We start from the raw sequence: 26,129 nt of genomic DNA, 5'->3' as shown, positions 1-26,129 counted from the left end.
AGCTGAAACTCTGTCTGTCTCACCCTGGTGAGACTAAATAAATACTTTTTCTGTGAACTCAAGATTTCTCCGGCTTGTTTTTGGGCTTCCCATGAAAGAATTGGGCTAACAATTTTGGTGCCGTGACCCGGATTGGCTGACTCTGAGGCCGTGTCAGATTGAGGATCCCGGAGTGGAGGGAGAGACCCTTTTTCAGACAATTCAAGGGGCCTAAAACACAAGGTGAGCAGAAAACATTGTGAATATGTGAAATTTCTGCACATTGGCTAAATTAGATTGTCTGGAATAACAAAGAGCCTGAACATTATGTCAGTTTAATCCAGTGTTTTATGTACAAGGGGAAATAACCAGCGTAACAACACATGTTGGTTTAGTTGGAGACGGTGACTGAATCTGATTATTAAATCAGAAATCAGCAGTTCAAGAGAAATTAGGCTTCCAGCAGAGATGTTGTACAAACATTGGAGCCAAATTCAATGACCCTGAGACATGCTGAGAGTACAGCCTGAGCTACAGCACACTGTGATGGAGACATCTCCGTCACTGTGATGGATTCAGCTCTGTCACTCCTCAGAGTTTTTGATCCTTTTGACATTTCGAAGCAGAGTTAGCATGAAGTTACACTTCTGTGACTGACTCTGAGTCTCCATCCTGTTCTGCTCGGCCACATGTTGAGACACAGCATGACCAAACATTTCATAACCTCCACTCGTTCCGCCTGATTGCTTTGCAACACACACTCATGACACAAAGCTGCAGCCTCACATGCTCCTGAAATGGGACCCAGTTTGTGTCTAAAAGGTTTATCCACGGTTATTCAAAGCAGTGACATGATAATATATCAAAGACCAAACTAACTCCTGCTGAGCTGAACTGACCCTGCTGAAGAATGAATGTATTTCAAACATTATCACATTTTCAACAGTATGATGGCGATGTATTTACAAAAAAGAGAACAATCTAGACATAAATGAGAATTATACTTATTTTCAAAATAAGAACATATTAATGTCACATGGCCTGGATATTTGGGGCAATTGTGTTGTAGTTTTTTGTTTATCTAACCCTAAAGTATTTATTTGACAAATCAAACATGTAAATTAGTTCATACACTAAAGTGTACTCAGTATACTTTAAGCTGCTCCACTTTAGCACACAAAAGTACAATAAATACACTTCAGATCCTGCTTTTCTGAAATCTAATTACAGCTAAAATATCATTAGCACAAAACTAGTTCACTATTATTCAATAAAAGTTATATACACAAAGTATGGAAGCCCATTTCTACCACTGTATCAGAAACATTTCATTTGGATAATTTTCTGATACCTAAGTACCTTAAAGTTCTGACTTTTTTTTCACATAATTATGTCTTTTATTTCAATGAGAGCGGCAGTAATGGGCTTCCATAGAAAGTTTTAAAAAGTGCTTATATTTTCATTAAATTGATTTAAAAACACTTGATTTACTTTATCATTATGTACGAGCGCAGGTTAGAATGGATTACGCGCACGCGCAGTTGCGGTTTCTCCCTTGCGCACGCGATCACGCATTTGGCAAAATCTGTAAACGAGTATAAAGTTTGCCTAAATAAAAAGGAAGTTGAAGTCAAGACTCTCAAAATAAAGCACAGTATGTATAAAACAATAACCAGGATCCTCGTTTTGTTCCATGTTTATTCTGAAAGTACAGAGCGGATGTGATGCAATACGACCGTTAGGCTGACAGCCGTGAGGAGCGCAGGCAGCTGGTATCGGCGTCGCTATCTCTCGGAGGCAGGGACGTCGGAAGGCTGGGTACCGCTGACGACGAGCAGCCGCTTCACGGAATTCATTTTCAGCCAGTTTAACCGAACAAAGGCGGGGTACGGAGAAGCGGGAACCATGGACAGTCTTCCAGGGCAGCACTGGAGCAGCAGCCGCAGCGAACTCAGCTCATTTGACGGTTCGAATCCGGGAATTTAACCGTTGCCAAACAAAACACATCGGGCTACTCATTCTCCATCTCCACCATTTTGGTTGTCAGTGATGGAGCACATCCGGACTCCCAAGGTAAAAACAGTCGGGATATCAGCCGCGGTGACTTTGCTCATTTTCTGCTTCGTCTTTGTTTCACTTCCATGTTCTGTTCCTCTTCTCATTTGTTCCTCCGATGAACAGAGAGCTTAATTTATGAATGTATGGGACCGGACATCAGACTAGCAGCGCGCGGGGCCATGGAGACGCAGTTTAACAGCCGTTAGAGTATGAAGGTGTCCGATAATGGACCCAGGTGGTGAATCCCTCAGCTGTAACCATAAACACACCTCCCTCTGGCTCCCTCTGCCACCCACATCCCGTTATGTGTCCACCACTGTCACCGTATGACACAGCATTGAGCTGCTTACCTCCATTTTCCTCCTCAGAGACCCCATTCTCCCCCAAACCACATGATCATGAGCTCACTTTGTTTATAAAGCCTGTCGGTGAAGTAAGAAGCCAGTTTAAATCTGTCCGTCTTACCGTATTCTGACCAGTCTGCATACAGAAGCTTCTAAAAGTCCAGTGTCACTGATGTTTGGAGCCACTTTAACTTGGTGTGTGGTCTGTAACCTGCTCTGATATGGTGACATCGTGCCTCCGCAGGTGGAGAAGGTGCGCCTCCTGGACCGGTCGTCCGGTCAGAGAAAAGTCAGCATCGGGACTCTGTATCTCTCTGCCACGCACACCATCTTTGTAGAGAACAACCCTGAAACACGAAAGGAGACCTGGGTAAGCTGCACGGGAGCTGTGTTTTTAGCTCAGGGGACCTCAGGTTAAGATTCTTCTTATTCCATTGTTGCATTTCAGAGTGTGGCTCTGACACCACAGAGTCTCTTTGTTACATGTCTGTTATCTCCACTCCTCTTTCCGTGTGACCCTTCTTCACCTCCTCCACTTCACTCACTGAGGAAAGCTCGGGAGGTGAAACTCTGCTTCCTGAACCTGTGGGATCACATCCTGTCCCTGGATTCTTCCGACGGGATTTAAAACGACCTGGGGTCCGTTTCACGTAGCAGGTTCAACCAACTCTGAGTCTGTTCCTGATCTCTGAGTTGATCTACTCTGAGATAGAAAACCCTGAGTTTTTGGTTCCAGAAACGCTGATTTGAGTGAGGTTAATCAACTCTGAGTAGGACCTTGAGTTTAGCGCGTGCACCACAACTTTAAAAAGCCAGCATCAATGGAGCCCCGATTCGACGAGTCACCTTGGCAACGGGGAAGAGGAGGGGCTACGTTTTTCACCAACCTCGAATTGGAAATCTTAATGCGCTCATACGGCGAGTTTCAACACGTTTTTAGAAATAAGTGCAACACCGCTGCAGCAGCAAAAGTGGAAGTTTAAATGTAGTCCTTTGCAATCACAATAATATTACAGGGAAACTGCTTGAATAGTAGCCCATTCATTTATTTAATTTAGGTGCAATCTCGCGGGGGAGAAGCGCACTTGGCAGCAGTTTAAGATGAAATATAAAAATATTGTTCAAACAGGTGAGACCTCGGCATGGAGGTACCTCATTTTGATCATGTTTTACACTGTAAAGTAAATATTAAGCGGCTATTTGATTGTGCAGTTATTTTATTCCCAACATAATGCTGTTTTCACACACATAAACTGTGTCTTCTCATCTATATCATCCATCCATCCATTATCTATACACCGCTGAATCCGTCAGTCGGGTCGCGGGGGGGCTGGAGCCTATCCCAGTGGTCAATGGGCAAGAGGCGGGGTACACCCTGCGCCGCCAGTCCATCACAGGGCCACACAGAGACAAACGAGACAAACAACCATGCACACTCACAGTCACTCCTAAGGACAATTTAGAGTCATCATCTATATCATGTTCTGTTAAATAATTAAGCCTATTTAAACTAACACAGACTTCTACTGAGCCAACAGAAAGAAGGCAGATGCCCGTAAAACGGGTGGTGGCCACCACCTCTAACGGGAGCAGTGGCTGAGGGAATCCCCGGAGGGAATCCACCCCCAAGAGACAAGTGTCTTTATAAAATATAATAGGCCTATAAATGTCTTTTTTAAGCCTATTCATACAAATATTTATTTGTCTTTTATGTCTTTTTTTTCTTTTGTCCCAACACATTCTGATGGTGCCGCTCAAAAAGATAATTGTCTGTAAATGCAAAAATCTATGCGCGGTCTGATAACCATCTCCTGATGAATATTTATTTCTCTGCGCAATAATGCTGCACCTTCATCCACGGGGTCGTTGTCAAAAGGACATGTTCGTGAAAAAAGTCGCCTCCTACTGTGCCTAATGGACTTCTAGAAGTAGAAGAACTCGCTCTGCTGACTGAATGAATGAGGAAATCAAATGGCGTGTGTGGCTAAAAGAGGGCGGAGACAGAAAGAAACTCGAGGTTTCTTGAATAAAACCTGGTCCCGACCAGGTTAGGTTCAGAGAGTCTGTTACTCCGGTAACTGACCGTGAGGTTAAGTTACCTCTCTTTGTGAAACAGGCTAGAGTTACCCCTCTTTCTCGGGGTTGAGTTACCTCCCTTTGTGAAACGGAAAACTCAGTTTCCCTCATTTCAGGGTTAACCTACTCAGAGTTTTCACTAAACCTGCTTCGTGAAACGGACCTCTGATGGAGGAGCAGAAGGACGTGACTGACAGCACCTGTGTGTGTGTGTGTGTGTGTGTGTGTGTGTGTGTGTGGGTGTGTGTGTGTGTGTGTTACAGGTGTTGCACAGCATGGTGAGCAGCGTGGAGAGGCCGCCCACCACGCCCGCTGGAAGTCAGCTGATCCTGCGTTGTAAGGACTTCCGGGTCTTCCAGATTCTCATCCCACAGGAAAGGGACTGTTTGGACGTCCACGCCTCATTGGTCCGCTTGTCCCGACCAGGTGTGTGTCTCATCTCACCTCTTTCTGTCTCTTCTTTCTGTCACTTCTTTCTGTCTCACTTCTTTCTGTCTCACTTCTTTCTGTCTCACCTCTTTCTGTCTCACTTCTTTCTGTCTCTTCTTTCTGTCTCACCTCTTTCTGTCTTTTCTTTCTGTCTCACTTCTTTCTGTCTCACCTCTTTCTGTCTTTTCTTTCTGTCTCACTTCTTTCTGTCTCACCTTTTTCTGTCTCACTTCTTTCTGTCTCACTTCTTTCTGTCTCACCTCTTTCTGTCTCACCTCTTTCTGTCTTTTCTTTCTGTCTCACCTCTTTCTGTCTTTTCTTTCTGTCTTTTCTTTCTGTCTCACCTCTTTCTGTCTTTTCTTTCTGTCTCACCTCTTTCTGTCTTTTCTTTCTGTCTTTTCTTTCTGTCTCACCTCTTTCTGTCTCACCACTTTCTGTCTCACCTCTTTCTGTCTTTTCTTTCTGTCTCACCTCTTTCTGTCTTTTCTTTCTGTCTCACCTCTTTCTGTCTCACCTCTTTCTGTCTCACCTCTTTCTGTCTCACCTCTTTCTGTCTTTTCTTTCTGTCTCACCTCTTTCTGTCTTTTCTTTCTGTCTTTTCTTTCTGTCTCACCTCTTTCTGTCTCACTTCTTTCTGTCTCACTTCTTTCTGTCTCACTTCTTTCTGTCTCACCTCTTTCTGTCTCACCTCTTTCTGTCTTTTCTTTCTGTCTCACCTCTTTCTGTCTTTTCTTTCTGTCTCACCTCTTTCTGTCTTTTCTTTCTGTCTTTTCTTTCTGTCTCACCTCTTTCTGTCTTTTCTTTCTGTCTCACCTCTTTCTGTCTTTTCTTTCTGTCTCACCTCTTTCTGTCTCACCTCTTTCTGTCTTTTCTTTCTGTCTTTTCTTTCTGTCTCACCTCTTTCTGTCTTTTCTTTCTGTCTCACCTCTTTCTGTCTCACCACTTTCTGTCTCACCTCTTTCTGTCTTTTCTTTCTGTCTCACCTCTTTCTGTCTTTTCTTTCTGTCTCACCCCTTTCTGTCTTTTCTTTCTGTCTTTTCTTTCTGTCTCACCTCTTTCTGTCTTTTCTTTCTGTCTCACCTCTTTCTGTCTCACCTCTTTCTGTCTTTTCTTTCTGTCTTTTCTTTCTGTCTTTTCTTTCTGTCTTTTCTTTCTGTCTCACCTCTTTCTGTCTTTTCTTTCTGTCTCACCTCTTTCTGTCTCACCTCTTTCTGTCTCACCACTTTCTGTCTCACCTCTTTCTGTCTCACCTCTTTCTGTCTCACCACTTTCTGTCTCACCTCTTTCTGTCTTTTCTTTCTGTCTCACCTCTTTCTGTCTTTTCTTTCTGTCTTTTCTTTCTGTCTCACCTCTTTCTGTCTTTTCTTTCTGTCTTTTCTTTCTGTCTCACCTCTTTCTGTCTCACCTCTTTCTGTCTCACCTCTTTCTGTCTCACCTCTTTCTGTCTCACCTCTTTCTGTCTCACCACTTTCTGTCTCACCTCTTTCTGTCTTTTCTTTCTGTCTCACCTCTTTCTGTCTTTTCTTTCTGTCTCACCTCTTTCTGTCTTTTCTTTCTGTCTTTTCTTTCTGTCTCACCTCTTTCTGTCTTTTCTTTCTGTCTCACCTCTTTCTGTCTTTTCTTTCTGTCTCACCTCTTTCTGTCTCACCACTTTCTGTCTTTTCTTTCTGTCTCACCTCTTTCTGTCTCACCTCTTTCTGTCTTTTCTTTCTGTCTCACCTCTTTCTGTCTTTTCTTTCTGTCTCACCTCTTTCTGTCTCACCTCTTTCTGTCTTTTCTTTCTGTCTCACCTCTTTCTGTCTTTTCTTTCTGTCTCACCTCTTTCTGTCTCACCTCTTTCTGTCTTTTCTTTCTGTCTCACCTCTTTCTGTCTTTTCTTTCTGTCTCACCTCTTTCTGTCTCACCTCTTTCTGTCTCACCACTTTCTGTCTCACGTCTTTCTGTCTTTTCTTTCTGTCTCACCTCTTTCTGTCTTTTCTTTCTGTCTCACCTCTTTCTGTCTTTTCTTTCTGTCTCACCTCTTTCTGTCTCACCACTTTCTGTCTTTTCTTTCTGTCTCACCTCTTTCTGTCTCACCTCTTTCTGTCTTTTCTTTCTGTCTCACCTCTTTCTGTCTCACCACTTTCTGTCTCACGTCTTTCTGTCTTTTCTTTCTGTCTCACCTCTTTCTGTCTTTTCTTTCTGTCTCACCTCTTTCTGTCTTTTCTTTCTGTCTCACCTCTTTCTGTCTCACCTCTTTCTGTCTTTTCTTTCTGTCTTTTCTTTCTGTCTGACCTCTTTCTGTCTCACCTCTTTCTGTCTCACCTCTTTCTGTCTTTTCTTTCTGTCTCACCTCTTTCTGTCTTTTCTTTCTGTCTCACCTCTTTCTGTCTTTTCTTTCTGTCTCACCACTTTCTGTCTTTTCTTTCTGTCTCACCTCTTTCTGTCTCACCTCTTTCTGTCTCACCTCTTTCTGTCTTTTCTTTCTGTCTCACCTCTTTCTGTCTTTTCTTTCTGTCTCACCTCTTTCTGTCTTTTCTTTCTGTCTCACCACTTTCTGTCTTTTCTTTCTGTCTCACCACTTTCTGTCTTTTCTTTCTGTCTCACCTCTTTCTGTCTCACCTCTTTCTGTCTCACCTCTTTCCGTCTTTTCTTTCTGTCTCACCACTTTCTGTCTTTTCTTTCTGTCTCACCTCTTTCTGTCTCACCTCTTTCTGTCTTTTCTTTCTGTCTCACCTCTTTCTGTCTTTTCTTTCTGTCTCACCTCTTTCTGTCTCACCTCTTTCTGTCTTTTCTTTCTGTCTTTTCTTTCTGTCTGACCTCTTTCTGTCTCACCTCTTTCTGTCTCACCTCTTTCTGTCTTTTCTTTCTGTCTCACCTCTTTCTCTTTTTCATCATCCTCTCCTCTCTTCTCTCAGAGAAATACAGCGAGCTGTACTGCCTCTCCTTTAACCCCAACGCGAACAAAGAGGAGCGACAGGAGTCGTGGAGCTTCATCGACCTCATGGCCGACTATAAGAGGATGGGGGTTCCCAATAACCTGTGGGTGTCTACAGCCGCCAACAGTGAATACAGGGTCAGTATGAATGTAGCTCAGAAGGAAGAATCGGAGTCAAACTAATAAAATGATAAATAAATATGTTCATGATGATAAATGTTACTAAAGTCAAATAAAAAATCAAATTAACGCTAAAATAATTGTAAAGAAAACAAACTAATTGTTCTGCTTTAACTTTATTTTTTAACTGCATTCATTTAAGATTATTTTGATGTTTTATATCTTATTTGGAACAATTTGTTGCTCCTGTTTTTATTTCTGTGTTACTTCCCTTTACTCCATCCAAATGATATATTTCTTTACTTCATTTTGGTTTCACCTTATTCGATGTATTTACTTCTGCTATTTCATTTCTCCCCCATTTATGTTATTACATTTCTGTATTTATTTCTGCCTTATTATGCAAATGAGGGGGTGGTCTTAAATCATTTGTAGGGAATAAGTTGATCAATATGATGTGAAGAAAAGTAATAAAGAAATAAATACAATTAAAATTAGAAATGAGTATTATATAAATTTAGTTCATTTTGGATGATGGCAGATTATATGTGAGTGTTCCTCCCTAAAGCTTGATTTATACTCGGAAACCAGGTCGTCTGCGTGTGTGTCGCAGTTAACGCAGACACTACGCAGACACTCTGGTGCACCTCCTCAAAATTGTAACTCACCGCAGACAGTGCCGCAGACATCGCCGCAGGGAGGAGAGAAAGGAGGCCTCTGATTGGTCAACTCTACATCCGCTCTACACTATGCGTATTTCCGGTTTGCTAACCGGCTGACGCTAACCGTGCTAACCGTGACGATTCTTTCGCCTCTCTGCCAGCTCCAGTAGTAGCAATATTTCTTCTATTTCTAGATCGATCAGCTGCATCTCAATCAAAGTGCGCATTCGTCCAGTCGCCATTGTTGTTGAATGACCTCCGTAACCGTAACACCCACAATCCTAGCTTGTTCGTGATTGTCCCTCTTGCGTTGTGGCGTGGGATTAACATAGCGCAGACAGCGCTTCAAGGCATAAATCAAAAATAACTGCGTCGTGTCTGCGACAAGCTCACTGCGACACACTGCTGCGAAGTATACACGAGCCTTTAGTGACGTCTGTATGGCACCTTTATCGTCCCAAAGGCTGAAGCCTTCAGTAACACCCTGATAAAGAGAAATCTGTGTCCCGCAGGTGTGCGACACCTACCCCTCCGAGCTGTTTGTTCCCAGGTCGGCCACGCCCGCCACCATCGTGGGCAGCTCGAGGTTCAGGAGTCGGGGGCGGTTTCCTGCTCTGTCCTACTTCCACCAGGACACGCTGGTCAGTATCAGACACACAGCTGCAAACAAAACGAGCAAACACACGCACAGGATGATGACCGTGAGTGTGTTTGGTGCTCTGTAGGCCGCCGTGTGCCGCTGCAGTCAGCCACTGTCGGGCTTCAGCGGCCGCTGTCAGGAGGATGAGGTGATGCTGCAGGCTGTGATGAAGTCCAACCCGGGCAGCGACTTTATCTACGTGGTGGACACCAGGCCCAAGGTAACACATCAACACACACAGACACACTGCAGTACCATCACAGGGAGTGATACAGATACAACGTGTGTGTGTGTGTGTGTGCAGCTGAACGCCATGGCGAACAGAGCCGCAGGGAAAGGCTACGAGAACGAGGACCACTACACCAACATCAAGCTGCAGTTCATCGGCATTGAAAACATTCACGTGATGAGGAGCAGCCAGCAGAAGATCATTGATGGTTGGTAGAACTGTGTGTGCGTGAGCGTGAGCGTGCACGTGTTCATGTGTAACCCTCCTCCTGTTCTCCACGCAGTGGGTGAGATGCGTTCTCCATCCATGACAGACTTCCTGTGGGGGCTGGAGAACTCCGGTTGGCTCAAACACATTAAAGCCATCCTGGACGCCGGAGTCTTCATCACCAGGGTGTGTTCACATTCACTGTGACACGTGCACACGCACACATGCATGGCATCTATGAACACGTGAAACACTGAAAGTGGCTCATCCACCCATTTGCATCTGCTTCATGTGAGGATGATGATTAGAGAATGAATCACACAGAACAACTTCATCACAAGCAGAAACAAAAACTTTTTAAGCCTGATTTAAAGGTAGAGAGGGTGTCTGCTTCCTGAAGCCAAACTGGCAGCTGGTTCCACAGAGAGGGGCCTGATAACTGAAGGCTCTGCCTCCCAAACTGGCAGCTGGTTCCACAGAGAGGGGCCTGATAACTGAAGGCTCTGCCTCCCAAACTGGCAGCTGATTCCACAGAGAGGGGCCTGATAACTGAAGGCTCTGCCTCCCAAACTGGCAGCTGATTCCACAGAGAGGGGCCTGATAACTGAAGGCTCTGCCTCCCAAACTGGCAGCTTGTTCCACAGAGAGGGGCCTGATAACTGAAGGCTCTGCCTCCCAAACTGGCAGCTGATTCCACAGAGAGGGGCCTGATAACTGAAGGCTCTGCCTCCCAAACTGGCAGCTGGTTCCACAGAGAGGGGCCTGATAACTGAAGGCTCTGCCTCCCAAACTGGCAGCTGATTCCACAGAGAGGGGCCTGATAACTGAAGGCTCTGCCTCCCAAACTGGCAGCTTGTTCCACAGAGAGGGGCCTGATAACTGAAGGCTCTGCCTCCCAAACTGGCAGCTGGTTCCACAGAGAGGGGCCTGATAACTGAAGGCTCTGCCTCCCAAACTGGCAGCTGGTTCCACAGAGAGGGGCCTGATAACTGAAGGCTCTGCCTCCCATTCTACTTTTAGAAACTCTGGGAACCACAAGTAAACCTGCAGTCTGAGAGCAAAGTGCTCCAACTGTGAGATCTACTGTGACCGTGTTCTTTAACACAGACTGTTTGGGTTCTGAACTTCTGGTTCTGACGTTGTGTCGTCTCTCTTTGTTCAGGCGGTGGCCGATGAGGGCGTCAGTGTTCTGGTCCACTGCTCGGATGGCTGGGACCGGACAGCTCAGGCCTGCTCTGTGGCCAGTATACTGCTGGACCCGTTCTACAGGACCATCAAAGGACTCACGGTAACACACACACACGCAGATTGGGCTAATTATTTCTTCTTCTACAAAACTCCTTACCTCCTCTTCCTCTCTTCCAGGTCCTGATAGAACGTGACTGGGTTTCGTTTGGACACAAGTTCTCCCATAGGTCAGAGAAAAAAACAACATCTGTTTTAACGGATGAGATCTGAGCCAACAAACCCGCCTCATACATGTAGGAAGTTTCAGGTGGTCGCTTCGGCTCGGCTCGGCTCGGCGCGCTATTGCGTGTTTCCACTAGCACACCGTACCTGCAACCAGGACGATTTTCCGTATCACCTCAGCCCTGGTTCCAAGCGGGCCGAAGCGTTACTAAAACGTGACGTCAGCCGACTGCCTTCCACTGATTGGGCGATGAGTGTCGTCACTGGAAGCGTCATAACGCGGATAATAAAACCTAGCGTTAGCAACCGTTAGCTTACCTCCAAACGTCGTCTTTTTGAAGCTCGTCTTTGATCTTGAGCGTCACACTGCTCTCTGGCTCTCTTCTCTTGCCTTCTGTGCGACAAAAAGCCACAGGGTGAGCAGCAGCACGCGCAGCCGTGTTACGACGACCCCGCCCTCGTCGAGGAGGCACGAAGTGTAATGGAAACACAACCAAACTGAGCTGTGTAGAGCTAGTGGAAAAGCGCCATTATACAGCCGTGCACGGGACTATTGTTTTAATCCCGCTCCCGTCCACACCAGCCTGTACCTGCAGACCCTGTAGATGATCTACTGTACGATGAAATGGGTTTATATGCACTGAATGTTTTATTTCAGTAGAACAAGAACAGAATACAGTAGAATAAGAATCTTACACGCAGCTTTAGTTGAGCAGACATCTTTAAAAGACACACACTGATGCTCCACCTTAAGTTTTATCTTCAGTTTTAAGCTGCTTTGGGTAAAAACTCCCACTAAATGTAAATGTTAAATGATGAACCAGCAACAAATAACATGGTGTCTTCTGTAGGAGACATTGATTGTAAATACACTTCTAATTTAATCAATGAAACAATAAACAACATACAGAGTTTCACCTTTGAAACAAAGAGGGAAGTAAAACTGGATAGAAACCGATTATAGATCATTATTTGTTTACAGCGAGGAACTGAAGGCACATGTCACAGAAAAATCTGATAAAAGAAGCTGAGTGATTATTAGCCTGAGCTCAGAGGGCCTGAAGGTCTATAAGAGGCCATAAGATTAAACCCACATCCCACAGATGACCAGACAGAAACGCAGCTTCATCACACACTGAGAGAAGTCTGTCTGGTTGTGGTTCAGAGGAGTGAAGCCCTCTGTGGAGGGGGAGGAGGGGCCCGAGCGCCTCCAGCTCCTCCCCCGTTGTCCCGTCATGCTGTTTCTAAGTGTTTGTTGTTGGGTGGGCTGTGAACAGACTCTGCCTCCGCAGGTACTCTCACCTGGACGGAGATCCCAAAGAGGTGTCTCCAGTCATCGACCAGTTCCTGGAGTGTGTTTGGCAGCTGTCGGAGCAGTTCCCATGTGCCTTCGAGTTCAACGAGCGCTTCCTCATCGCCATACACACCCACGTCTACTCCTGTCAGTACGGGACCTTCCTGGGCAACTGTCAGAAGGAGCGCCGGGACATGAGGTACACCTGAACACTGACTTACTGCACATGCACGGGCGGTCTGCCTGAATAAGGCATAAAAGATGATCTGGTGTTGTTATAAGACTGGAAACATCCACAGTTCACTGGTTTTTATTTCCAAGAGATTTCCTTTGTCATCAGCCTGCTGCTGTTTTATGCTTTCTGGGAAAATTCGCATTATATAACCTTCATATGATCCAAAGGCATCGGCAGAAAGGACCTCTCATTTGTGAAGGACTTTCCGTTCGAACAGTTCTTCGGTCTCTCTGAGGTCATGAAGATGAGTGGAAAACGCTCATCTCTGTTGGTTTGTTTTTACTGCTGATTTAAAGCTCTCTGTCTCTGCCCTGTTTTAACACCTCTTTAAAAGTCTCTTTAACTCAGGGTGTAGTCTCAGGCTGCGGCTACACGAAAACGTTTTTCACTGTAAACGATACTTTTTCTTATCGTTTCGCTGTCGCGGCCACACGGAGCCGGCGTTCCCACTACCCCAAAACGATAGTTTTTGAGAACGGGTTCCAGAGTGGGAAGATTTGAAAACGGGGTTGTTTCGTTTCCATTGTTACAGCGAAAACGTTTTTGCGTCAGTCAAACGTTGACGCTGTGAGACTTCTCTATTGTCTCACAGCGTGGCGTGACACAGTGGCGTGTGTACTGCATCGTTTCATCGTTTTCATCCGTTTTCGTCTGGACCTGAGTCTTTACAGCAGCGTTGCCGTGTGGTCGCAAGAATTTTCGTACCCGTTTTCAAAAAAAACCTCGTTTCGTTTTCGTGTAGCCGTAGCCTTAGAGCTCAACTCTGCCCTTTTAGTGAGGTCAGCAGCTTCTCTTCACCCTTCATCCTTTGGGAATTCATGTATTTAATTAAGACACAGGGCAGTAAGGTCCAACACCTGTGTGATGCAAGTTTTATCATCCTCACCAGTCCACAGGGGTCCACTTGGTCTACACATACTCAGACGAAGCAGAACAACATGGAGGCTTGTTTTGTTGAATCAAAGTTCTGTAGACCAGTTACAACCTGATGCACAGCAGCTGTTAGGACAGCTGATCCAAATGAAGTCTGAATACCTCAGTCAGTGGGGTTATATGGCACTGAAAGGATCAGATAACTGGCTAAATTACAATAAGACTGAGTTATTAAGTTCATGTAGACACCTTAATCTGACAAGAAATTGGATCGAATCAAGTTACTCGCGATCGGATTAAGACCCCGAGATAACTCGGTTGAAAGTCAAAATAAACCTGCTTGTAGACGGTGAAGCACGTGGTGAATTAGACTTTGTGTTCTGCGCATGCTCGAGACTTTTTCCCGGGGTCGTGACCCAGAAGTCAAAGGAGACAATATTACTGTTGTCGCCGCCGTCGGAAACGCGATGGAGAATTCTCCATTGTGCATCGAGCTTGTGCAACAAGCAGCTCATCACAGACGAAATATAGAGGGACGTAGCTTCATCTTGCTCTTCGTTCTCCATTTTCTCGAATGCCTGAGTTTGTTGTTGAAGGGGGTCAACAGGAAGTGGCTCTATTAGCAATAGTTGAAATGGGGACCTATCATACCGGGGTATGACATGCTTTGTGCCTCTGTCCGATTCATTCACCGCCATATATCCAAGGATAATTACCCTTGCTCAACTCATTCTTATTGTAATTTAGTCAATTATCTGATCCTTTCAGTGCCATGTAACCCCACTGAGTGTGTGCATCAGAACTCCTGGTTCATGGGTCAACGTGTGTGTGTGTGTGTGTGTGTGTGTGTGTGTTGTCTGACTGCAGGCTTCGTGAGCGCAGTCACTCCGTGTGGCCTCAGCTGTGGAAGGACAGAGCCGAGTTCACCAACCCTCTGTACAAGGCCGAGCTGAGCCAGAGTCAGGGCATCCTGAGACCCAACACCACCCCCTACTGCTTCAAGTGAGACACTGCAGGACACACACACACTGCAACACACACACTGCAACATACACACACTGTAACACACACACACACTGCAACACACACACTGCAACATACACACACTGTAACACACACACACACACTGCAACACACACACTGCAACATACACACACTGCAACACACACTGCAGCATACACACACTGAAACACACACACACTGCAACATACACACACTGAAACACACACACACACTGCAACATACACACACTGTAACACACACACACTGCAACATACACACACTGTAACACACACACACACACTGCAACATACATACTGCAACATACACACACTGAAACACACACACACTGCAACATACACACACTGTAACACACACACACACTGCAACACACATACTGCAACATACACACACTGTAACACACACACTGCAACACACACACACTGCAACATACACACACTGAAACACACACACACTGCAACATACACACACTGAAACACACACACACTGCAACATACACACTGAAACACACACACACTGCAACATACACACACTGTAACACACACACACACTGCAACACACATACTGCAACATACACATACTGCAACATACACACACTGTAACACACACACACACTGCAACATACACACACTGAAACACACACACACTGCAACATACACACACTGAAACACACACACACACTGCAACATACACACACTGTAACACACACACACACTGCAACATACACACACTGAAACACACACACATACTGCAACATACACACACTGTAACACACACACACACTGCAACATACACACACTGAAACACACACACACTGCAACATACACACTGCAACATACACACACACACTGCAACACACACACACACTGCAACATACACACACTGTAACACACACACTGCAACATATACACACTGAAACACACACACACACTGCAACACACACACACTGAAACACACACACACACACACTGTAACACACACACACATTGTAACACACACACTGCAGCGCACACACACAGTGCAACATACACACACTGTAACACACACCTTCACACACACACACACACACACACACACACACACAAGCACACACACTGTAACACACACCCTCTCACACACAAGCACACACACTGTAACACACACACATTGTAACACACACACTGTAACACACACACTGCAACATACACACACTGTAACACACACCTTCACACACACACTGTAACACACACACACACACTGTAACACACTGTTACACACACACACACACACACACACTGCAGGGCACACACCCCCAAACATACACTGTAACACACACACTGCAACACACACTGTAACACACACACCCTCACACACACTGCAACACACACTGTAACGGAGAAGCAGCCGGCCTGCAGGTCCATCTTTAGCATCTTAGTGTCAGGTTAACATGACCCACAGAGGCTGAAATAAACCACAAAGATCCATAAAAGTATTTTTGGTTCAGAGCTGCGGTCAATTGTAATGAATCTGTTATTTTCTCCAGAATGTGGAAGGGTCTCTATAACCACGTAGAGAAGTCGACGCCTCCTCGCCAGTCGCCTGCCGACTTCCTGTCTGCTGTGAGGGAGGAGTCCCAGCAGCTGGAGGAGGAGCTGACCAATCACCAGGAGGTACCGCCCGGAGGAACCGCCCACCACCACCCGGGCTCCAGACAAGGCATACAACACACAAACGCACCCCCCTGTGACCTTTAACCCCAGTCAAACAGATAAAATCATCCACAACAGCCATCACGTAAATATTATCAGGAACAGTAAACAGTCCTAACACCTTATCAGGGCTTATTCCTGTATACTACCCCCCCCCCCCACAGAAAAACATCTGCTTTCACATCTGTTCAAATTCTGTCACAGTTCTTCCATTTGAAACGTGTTGTTCGTTCTTTGTTGTAATTTTGATCTTCTTATAATGTTTAAGCAGGAACACAACAGAACCAGTGAGCCTGATTTATGGCTGGAACACTAACTGGTTTAAAAGTGACATATTCTGACCTTTCTGAGGTCTTAGTGCGATGTACGAGTCAACTTAAGTGGTGACGTACTTTTGAAACGGCTCGTTAATGAGGAACTAAATAAATACCAGGGTCGTGTTTCTGGGGAGTTTAACACCTGCTGGTGACTTCAGACGCCCTGATATATGCTCCCAGGAAGAAGGGGTTTTTACACAATATGTCACCTTTAAAGGCCTACAGAAAGCTGACACTACACCCAATACATAATGATAATACATACACAGAGGAACAATAATGATCATTGGACTCTACACCAAAACATTCATAAACGCATGAAATTTGCGATTTTGAATTTGCCGCTTGGAAATCCTTCCTGGAATTCCAGACTGGGGGCGGGGCTTCCGTGTGACATCACAGGTGCCATGGTTTTTTCTGGCTGCCGCTATTGTAGTATGCTTGTTGAGTGGTGAAGGCAATAAAACGTTGGATTCAGTGCAGTTTTTATTGTGAGTAGATGTACGAAGTGCTGTGGGTGCGTGTGTTGCCCTCAGCAGCAGCAGCAGCTCACACCACCGGGGACAGAGGAAGCAGAGAGACCTGCGGTCTTGTGTCTGTGTCTCCCTGTCCACCTGCCTCCTCTCTGGTGAAATCAGCCAGAGCCATCCCGCCGTGTTCAGCTCCCTGCGGTGCGGACACTCAGGGGGAATCCACCTGGCGGAGAGCGGACACACCGCGGGATGGTTGCCCTGAAATCAGCCGGCAGAGCGATCATCAAGAGCCCACACGTCGGGGCTCTTGATGATCGCTCTGCCAGCTTATTTCCGCTCTCCGCCAGGTGGATTCCTGTCCGCACCGCAGGGAGCTGAACACGGCGGAGAGGAGGCAGGCGGACAGGGAGACACAGACACAAGACCGCGGGTCTCTCTGCTTCCTCTCTCCCCGGTGGTGTGAGCTGCTGCTGCTGAGGGCAACACACGCACTTCGTTCATCTGCTCGCAATAAAAATTGCACTGTGTTTGACCAGCGGGCTACGCTGTTACATTTACCCTTTTTACAGCAGAGAACAGGTAGAGCAGGTGTTGGGTGTTCTGAGGTGTTCTGAGGTGTGCTGAGGTGTGCTGAGGTGTGCTGAGGTGTTCTGAGGTGTTCTGAGGTGTTCTGAGGTGTTCTGAGGTGTGCTGAGGTGTTCTGAGGTGTGCTGAGGTGTGCTGAGGTGTGCTGAGGTGTTCTGTCTGTGTGTGCAGAAGATCGCAGCTCTGACCGGGAAGCCAATCACCTGGGAGAACATCGAGGTTCCGAGGAGGACTCGCCACCTGCGGTATAGACACAGCGGGCCGGACCCGCCCACTTTTGCAGACCCAATCACCAGCCCTGCACATGAGAACACTCGCACACTCTCCTCTGAACCGGCCAATCGGAAGGCTCAAACCCAGGACCCCTCCCACTCCCCGCCTGTAGGGCTGCAGCTCGACCCCGAGGACCTCTCCGCCTGCAGCGACCTGGAGTCGGGCGTGGCCGACCTCAGCAGCCGCTCATCCAGCGGCGGGGACGACAGCAAAGACCCGGACCTGGAATGAAACTGACCGTGCTGCTGCCTGACAACAAAGGGAACTTTACTCTGACAGCGGCTGGTGACAGGCAGGTTTTTTCCTGTTTGTGTCCTCCTCTCACTCTGAAGGGGGTCCAGTGAAACTTCACCAACATTTTATCTGTTTTGGACAAAAACTCAGCGAGGACTTTCTTTTTATTTGATTATTTGTTGCACAGAACCAGACTGGCTGCTTTTTACTGTGTAGATGCTGTTTTTAGGTGTTTTTACTTCATGAAATGCACTTTTACCACAGTGAGATGGACAAACCCTGAGTTGACCTGCGTTCATTTATCACTTCTGCTCCAAAAAGTCATGTGGGAGATGGATGAAGGACAGATTTACTCCCAGTCTTCCTCCCTCAGTGAGATGCAGCCATGAAAGGCTGATAAACATCATTACTCAGCAGTATGTTTGTGAGTCTGATCCCAGGTCAGCCAACAGGGAGACTCTGCCTCATCCTGTGAGCGTGCACGGACTCTGAACTTTTATTTCCTGTTAAAGGCGGTTCCGGAGGTTCTGTCGGAGCTCAGGACCAAACTAAATGTGAACAAATGTGAACAGATGTGAATGTTTACAACAAACGCTGAAAGTCTTCTTCTGTTTTTATGTATTTTCCTTTTCAAGGACCTGATTTAATATTCAGGTGATCCGTGAGGTGAGTTTCTGCGGTTCTGATGGATCTCTTCTCTGTCTCCTCTAACCCGAACACACTGAAGTCACTCAGCCCGGTTATTAAATCTGGATTTTAGAGGAATTCTGTTAGAACTGGTGTTTGGACTCCTGCTGCTGTCACAAACACCTGAGAAATCAAAGCTGCCCTCCTCTTCCTCCTAACTCACTGTAGCCTGTGGTGTGTGTGTCATGTATCCATCGATGTAAAAGATGAATAAAAGCACCGTTAAAGGGAAGCGATGACCAGCAGAGGTCTGATGCTTGATGATAAAACAGCCCGACATGAAATGGACCGGTTCTTTAACTACAGGGTCACACCAACACATTTCATTAGTTCATACAAACCGAAGCTGCTCTGCATGCTTTTCTGCTTTAACACACCTGATCAGAAGGTTTCCCCTCAATCAGTCCACTTCCTGTCACAGGAGGCCGTTCTCCCCTGTACAAGGACCCATAGTTCCATATAAATGGTTCATTCCAAGGTTAAAATGAGCAGCGAGTGAGAGGATTAAACTTTAATTTAATTATCTTTAACTTTAAAAAGAGTATTTGAGATAAAAACCAAGCAGCATCGATCCCTTCTTTTATTTCCCTCAGTTTTTTTAAGTGCCTCGTATCAGAAACTTCATCAGGACACCATACAGACGTCTTCATCAGCTTCATCTCCAACAGTAACAGCAGATTGATGTTCAGAACAGAAAACAGCCGAAGAAAACGATGAAGCCGAATCACAGAACATAAACGGACGGAGCCTGTTGGGCTCTCTGTTAAAAACCCGTCACGGCAGATTCAGGAGAAGAAGAGCTGCTCGCAGAGCCGCCGCGTCTCCTCAGGACACGTCACCTCGTGGCCGACGGTCCGGGGGTCGGAGTAGATCTCGTAGTCGTTTCCTCCCTGAAACACAGACGCAGAGGTGAGGAGTTTCTATGATGTGCTGTTGGCTGCGCAGCACGACAACATAAAGCCGGTTAGTCGTTTAACCCGACCCGCCTCTGTGGGGCTGAAGCAGATTAAGGAGCCAGGAGCCCAGCGACGGTCCTTTAAGTCCCTTTGTTTTGGGTCTAAAGGCTGAAATGTCGCATATTGATCGTGTGTGAAAGCTTTTTAACGGTTGGTCGTCTTCAAGGTGTTTCCTCGGCTCAGGCTGAGAGAAAAGGAAAATGTTTTTGAAAGGCACTCGGGTCTGAACAGCCTCCGACCTGCTGTGAACCCGTTCACTCCTGCACACACTCACGTGCACGTGTTTGAGCAGCTTCAGCTCAACAGTTTTTACAATACTTTTTCATTTCATGAAGGAAGGAGAGCGCCGCAGACAAAGGAGACAATGTGTAAGTTTAACTTATTAAACACGCGCAGGTTGTGTCTGTGTTGTATGAGGAAACATTTCAGCCGTGACAACATGACATGGGGCGGAGCTACCGACCACCAAACACCTACATCAGATGCGTTCCTATAGAACCCAGAAAAGACCCGACCTCGGTGAAGGAGCTAAAATGGTTATAGGAACTGAGGGAGATGGTCCCGAGTTCCTGTATGTCCGAATGCGGGAGAAAACGGCCCCGTGGATTAAAAGGTTATTAGAACTGCCAAAGGTTCCTACAGTCCGAAAGCGGCTATTGTCTCAGTGTTCAGGTGGTTGTGTTTTTATAAAACCATTCCTGAACTACCTCACACACTCACAGGTTTGGTCTTGTCTCCAAAGAAGTGGATGGTTGAGTAGTTGTCCTTCTCTACGATGGCCAGACAGTACCTCTTATCCCAGCCATCAGGGAACACGTCAAAGCTGATCTGCCCCCCTGCAGAGACACAAAGAGCAGGATTAGCATCACAGCTACGACTCAACTCTGACGTCAAGCCGTCTGAGACGTGAATGTTTTTCTGCTCCTGGTCTTCCTGTCGAACCTTCAGCTTCACATTTTTAATTGCTGTAGGCTCATTTCCGTCTGTAAATGAAAGCTCCTCACATCCAAACAGCAAAGTCCTGGTTAAAAGTTTTATCAAAAATAAACAAACGAGTTAATTTATTTTTAATCAGCCTACGAATACTGTAAGAAACACGAGGGCTTCAGACACGTGAGATAAAAAACTATCTTTATCGTGCTCTTACTTTATTTTAACAACATTTTCACCCCACATTCATCGTTCATCCACAGATCCTCAGATGATGTTTCTTTGTTTCTTTGAGAGAAAACATCCCCCAGCAGTCCTGGGGTCCGTTTCACGTAGCAGGTTCAACCAACTCTGAGTCTGTTCCTGATCTCTGAGTTGATCTACTCTGAGATAGAAAACCCTGAGTTTTTGGTTCCAGAAACGCTGATTTGAGTGAGGTTAATCAACTCTGAGTAGGACCTTGAGTTTAGCGCGTGCACCACAACTTTAAAAAGCCAGCATCAATGGAGCCCCGATTCGACGAGTCACCTTGGCAACAGGGAAGAGGAGGGGCAACGTTTTTCACCAACCTCGAATTGGAAATCTTAATGCGCTCATACGGCGAGTTTCAACACGTTTTTAGAAATAAGTGCAACACCGCTGCAGCTACAAAAGCGTAAGTTTAAATGTAGTCCTTTGCAATCACAATAATATTACATGGAAACTGCTTGAATAGTAGCCCATTCATTTATTTCATTTATGTACAATCCCGCGGGGGAGAAGCGCACTTGGCAGCAGTTTAAGATGAAATATAAAAACATTGTTCAAACAGGTGAGACCTCGGCATGGAGGTACCTCATTTTGATCATGTTTTACACTGTAAAGTAAATATTAAGCGGCTATTTGATTGTGCAGTTATTTTATTCCCAACATAATGCTGTTTTCACACACATAAACTGTGTCTTCTCATCTATACCATCCATCCATCCATTATCTATACACCGCTGAATCCGTCAGTCGGGTCGCGGGGGGGCTGGAGCCTATCCCAGCGGTCAATGGGCAAGAGGCGGGGTACACCCTGGACAGGCCGCCAGTCCATCACAGGGCCACATAGAGACAAACGAGACAAACAACCATGCACACTCACACTCACGCCTAAGGACAATTTAGAGTCATCATCTATATCATGTTCTGTTAAATAATTAAGCCTATTTAAACTAACACAGACTTCTACTGAGCCAACAGAAAGAAGGCAGATGCCCGTAAAACGGGTGCTGCCCAGCACCGCCACCTTTAACGGGAGGCCAGTGGCTGAGGGAGTCCACCCCCAAGACACGAGTGTCTTTATAAAATATAATAGGCCTATAAATGTCTTTTTTAAGCCTATTCATACAAATATTTATTTGTCTTTTATGTCTTTTTTTTTCTTTTGTCCCAACACATTCTGATGGTGCCGCTCAAAGAGATGATTGTCTGTAAATGCAAAAATCTATGCGCGGTCTGATAACCATCTCCTGATGAATATTTATTTCTCTGCGCAATAATGCTGCACCTTCATCCACGGGATCGTTGTCAAAAGGACATGTTCGTGAAAAAAGTCGCCTCCTACTGTACCTAATGGACTTCTAGAAGTAGAAGAACTCGCTCTGCTGACTGAATGAATGAGGAAATCAAATGGCGTGTGTGGCTGAAAGAGGGCGGAGACAGAAAGAAACTCGAGGTTTCTTGAGGAAAACCTGGTCCCGACCTGGTTAGGTTCAGAGAGTCTGTTACTATGGTAACTGACCGAGAGCTTAAGTTACCTCTCTTTGTGAAACAGGCTGGAGTTACCCCTCTTTCTCGGGGTTGAGTTACCTCCCTTTGTGAAACGGAAAACTCAGGGTTTCCCTCATTTCAGGATTAATAAACTCAGAGTTTTCACTAAACCTGCTTCGTGAAATGGACCTCTGCTCTTCAGAGGGTTAAATACAAACCGTGTTGCTGACTCACCAATTGAAAACGACAATCCTTTTCCTTTGAATTCTTCTTCTAAAACGGAAACAAACTTCTCTCTGAATTTTTCTTTCTGGAAAATAAAAAATAAAACATTTAGAGCCTTGCAGGGATCACTTCTTTGACTTAATTTACCCCCAGTGAACTGAACAAGTGGCCTGAGTGAACCGGTTCATCCTGGAGCGATGCAGTAAACATGTGTGACCCACCTGATCCAGCTCGTAGAACTCCTTCCTTTCTTCCTGTGTGCAGCTGCGTCCGATAGGCGACACGTTCAGCATGCCGTTACGAAATTCAATGAATGTCCCCCTGAGAAAGGTCATCACTGTGAACACTTTTAACATTTAAACACGTCTACAGCTTCCAGCACACCTCCAGGCTGGGATTCTGCCTCTGCTAAGTGTGCAGCTACCTCTTCTTGGGCAGTTTGATCTTGGCCATGTAGTTGAGACAGAAGTTGATGAAATCTTGCAGCAGCTCTTCTCCCATGTGAGCCTGAATGGACTGACAACAGCAAGCAGACAAAGTGAACTTCCTGTGGCCTTTCACGTGACCCAACAGCACCATGTTCAGGGTGTTTTTGTGTCGTTTTGAGGCTACACCACAGATAAGGTGGGCAAACAGTCCAAATGTCATATACAGTGTCAGTATCCTAGAGTTCATTATCTCACCTGCACAGAGTGTAACTGTCCATTCTTGTAGGCCACAAGACCGTTCTCAGCAAACACGTAGTCCACTTTCTGAATGACTGCACACATAAAACGAGCAGAAAATCAGAGTCGCACTGATTCCACACAGCAGGTGTTTACCTGCCCCACCCTGACCCTCACCGTCACTCCCCAGCTGCTCCTTGATCTTGATGAGGTCTGAGCCTCCTACGACTCCGACTCGAACCCGAGTTTTTAACTTCTCCAGGAACTCTGCTATGTCTGGAGTCACACACTGAAAACACACACAGTTTTACCTCCTTACAGTCTGACACAGAACACACACCTGCATAAAGAACCTGGTATCTCTTCTGGAGTTTGAGGCATCAGATTCTCTTTGGAAGCTCTTTAGAGAAGTTTAACTGAATGTATCTGCAGTGACGGCAGTTAAAGGACATATTTAGTCTTTTACTTTGGTATCCAGAGGAGTTCATGGTGGACTCAATGACTGCAAGGTGCCCAGGTCCTGTGGCTGCAGAACAAGCCCAGCTCATCAGCCCTCCACCACCGTGCTTGACAGCTGGTATGAGGTGTTTGTGCTGATATGCTGTGTTTGGTTTCCTCCAAACGTGCTGCTGTGCATTATGAGCAAACATCTCCACTTTGGTCTGGTCTGTCCAAAGGACATTGTTCCAGAAGTCTTGTGGTTTGTTCAGTTGCAGCTTTGCAAACCTAAGCTGTGCTGCCATGTTCTTTTTAGAGAGAAGAGGCTTTCTCCTGCAGCCCTTCCAAACAAGCCATACTTGTTCAGTCTTTTTCTAACTGTGCTGTCATGAACTTTAACATGCTAACTGAGGCCTGTAGAGTCTGAGATGTAGCTCTTGGGTTTCTGACCTTGGGGTGACCTTGCTGGGACGTCCACTCCTGGGAAGATTGACAGCTGTCCTGAATGTTTTCCACTTGTGAATAATCTTTCTCTCTGTAGAATGATGGACTCCAAATAGTTTGGAAATGGCCTTATAACCCTTCCCAGATTGATGGGCAGCAACAACCGCTTCTCTGAGATCATTGCTGATGTCTTTATTTTTCACTGGACTTCTTTGTTTAGTTTGTTTTTAACAGAACGACGGTTAGACAGGATTTACCGACAGGGACAGGTGATACTGGAGCCAGTCGGTAGCAAAATGCTAGCAGAATCCTACGGAAACACGGTTAGCATCAGCGCAATTTGAGCCAAATGCTTTATTTTTGCCGACGAAAGACGGTTTTTTTAAACTGGAAATGTAGCAACAGAACCCATATATACGACTGAATTGAATAATCTGACGGAAAGAGTCGCTATTTTTTATTTTAAAAGGGTGGACTTTCAAAAGAACTACAAGTGTTTCGGATATTTCTTTCCGTCAGAAACACTTCCTGTTTGGTTAGAGCTAACAAACTGTCTGTGCTACGTTACCAAAGCCCGTAACTACTGCAAAGTAAATAAATACATTTGAATGATTATAACATATCTCATAATTTAGCTGTAATAGTTTGCTTGTAAATTTTAATGCCGTTTAACAGAAACAGAAGTATTTATTCCACGGAGAGCATTGTTGTTCCGTAGCTACGTGGAGCCGGAAGTTGCCCTGACAGACAGCACAGTCATATGTTTCTATGAATGGAGTTCAGTTGTTGGATTAATATTCTCACACATACGCACGCTAATCACCTGTCTCGCGGCTGTGAGCGTGCCGTCAACATCAAAGAGGCAGAGCGTGCTCGTGTCCACAGCAGCTTCACTCATGTCGTCTCTCAGCTGTCAGACAGAACAACTGCACCTCACTGTGGACACCCTCCTCTGTACTCCGGTTCCGCCTCCTCGGGTAAGAACAGCTCAGAACTACAACTGGAACCGGAGCTTCTTTCCCTTCACTCCGAACAGGAGAAACCGGCCTTGTGTCGCCACCTGCTGAACAGGAGTGCGGAGCCTAAATTAGCGCGTGTCACATGAGAGTGCGCGGAACTTTGGGACTATATTTAAAGCTGTTTACTGATGGAGAGTATGTGAGGGGGGTCATGGGACTGCTCTCCGGCTAAAGAGGGGCCTACAGTTTGTCTGTAAACCGTCATTAGCTGAGAATTCCTCACAGATCGGTTTACAGATAATCTAATTCCTTCTTCTCTGTTACGGTCCCAGTTTGAAACCTTATCAGTCTCCCACTTCCTCCAGTTCAGGACATATTCTGCTTCCAGAGCTGCACTCAGAGCAGGCCCGACACATGCCTTTAGGTGTGGCTGCCTTTGTGGAAATATATATTACATGTTAGTCTAATCTAGAGGGGTAACGCTTAGTTAACTTGAACTTTTGACTATTTTTGTGTATTTAAAAATGTACTTTACATTTGTTCCAATAATAATTCAGAGAACACAATTTAAAGTGTATTTAACTTCTACACATTAGAAACTGCAGCTAACTTTATTATATCTTAATAAAGTGAAAAATAGTTCAAACTGTCTCATACTTTCTGGATCGAACGTGGCAGAAATCTGCATTTTCCTTCGAGCTGTAACCCAGTTCAGAGCCGGTTTATCACATCTTGGCCACATAACGCTTTCAGGTGCCAAAACTGAGCCATAAGGACCAAAAGATTAGGGCCAGAAGCTTTGCTCACCATGTGGACCTCTGCATGCTTTTATTGGAGATTTTCCTCTTTAAAACTCTCTAAATCATCATCAGAGTGTCAAATCTAAACTTTTTGAGCATGTTGCTTTGCCGTGGTACTTATCTGTCAGACAGTTTTAAACAGAGTCCATGAGTTTATCGGGCCCACACCTGTGTTCGATCACATCAAAAAGTCCAGAAATGTGAAATGATCAGAGCTTCGGCTGATCC

The 26,129-nt window shown here is 45.7% G+C and overlaps 2 protein-coding genes across 4 annotated transcripts; one reads left to right on the top strand and one right to left on the bottom strand.

The window, feature by feature from the left end:
• The first annotated feature begins 1,741 nt into the window (after positions 1 to 1,741).
• On the top strand, positions 1,742 to 19,002 carry LOC142378607 (phosphatidylinositol-3-phosphate phosphatase MTMR7-like). Of its 3 annotated transcripts, XM_075463315.1 has the most exons (14): positions 1,744 to 2,052; positions 2,626 to 2,751; positions 4,721 to 4,883; positions 7,784 to 7,941; positions 9,098 to 9,226; positions 9,311 to 9,445; positions 9,530 to 9,662; positions 9,738 to 9,847; positions 10,824 to 10,949; positions 11,027 to 11,076; positions 12,364 to 12,564; positions 14,341 to 14,475; positions 16,016 to 16,142; positions 17,728 to 19,002. In XM_075463315.1, exons 1-14 carry the CDS (start codon positions 2,029 to 2,031, stop codon positions 18,058 to 18,060), a joined length of 1,950 nt encoding a protein of 649 aa, XP_075319430.1. In that variant the 5' UTR covers positions 1,744 to 2,028; the 3' UTR covers positions 18,061 to 19,002. The 3 variants fall into 3 exon arrangements, with proteins under 3 accessions (XP_075319431.1, XP_075319429.1, XP_075319430.1); XM_075463316.1 differs by having other exon boundaries at positions 1,742 to 2,052; positions 9,311 to 9,662; positions 16,016 to 16,188; positions 17,728 to 17,902; XM_075463314.1 differs by having other exon boundaries at positions 1,743 to 2,052; positions 9,311 to 9,662.
• Positions 19,003 to 19,250: 248 nt separating this feature from the next.
• Positions 19,251 to 25,132, bottom strand: pmm2 (phosphomannomutase 2). Its single transcript, XM_075463333.1, has 8 exons — positions 24,966 to 25,132; positions 23,438 to 23,549; positions 23,279 to 23,355; positions 23,020 to 23,111; positions 22,817 to 22,916; positions 22,605 to 22,680; positions 20,427 to 20,542; positions 19,251 to 19,640 (listed from the first exon to the last, which is right to left on the bottom strand). Exons 1-8 carry the CDS (start codon positions 25,038 to 25,040, stop codon positions 19,536 to 19,538), a joined length of 753 nt encoding a protein of 250 aa, XP_075319448.1. The 5' UTR covers positions 25,041 to 25,132; the 3' UTR covers positions 19,251 to 19,535.
• Between the last annotated feature and the right edge of the window lie 997 nt (positions 25,133 to 26,129).

This window comes from Odontesthes bonariensis, chromosome 4, assembly GCF_027942865.1.
Source record: "Odontesthes bonariensis isolate fOdoBon6 chromosome 4, fOdoBon6.hap1, whole genome shotgun sequence".
NCBI classification, from domain to species: domain Eukaryota; kingdom Metazoa; phylum Chordata; class Actinopteri; order Atheriniformes; family Atherinopsidae; genus Odontesthes; species Odontesthes bonariensis.
The sequence above is the reverse complement of the archived record's forward strand: the minus strand, read 5'-3'. Positions and strand labels throughout refer to the sequence as shown.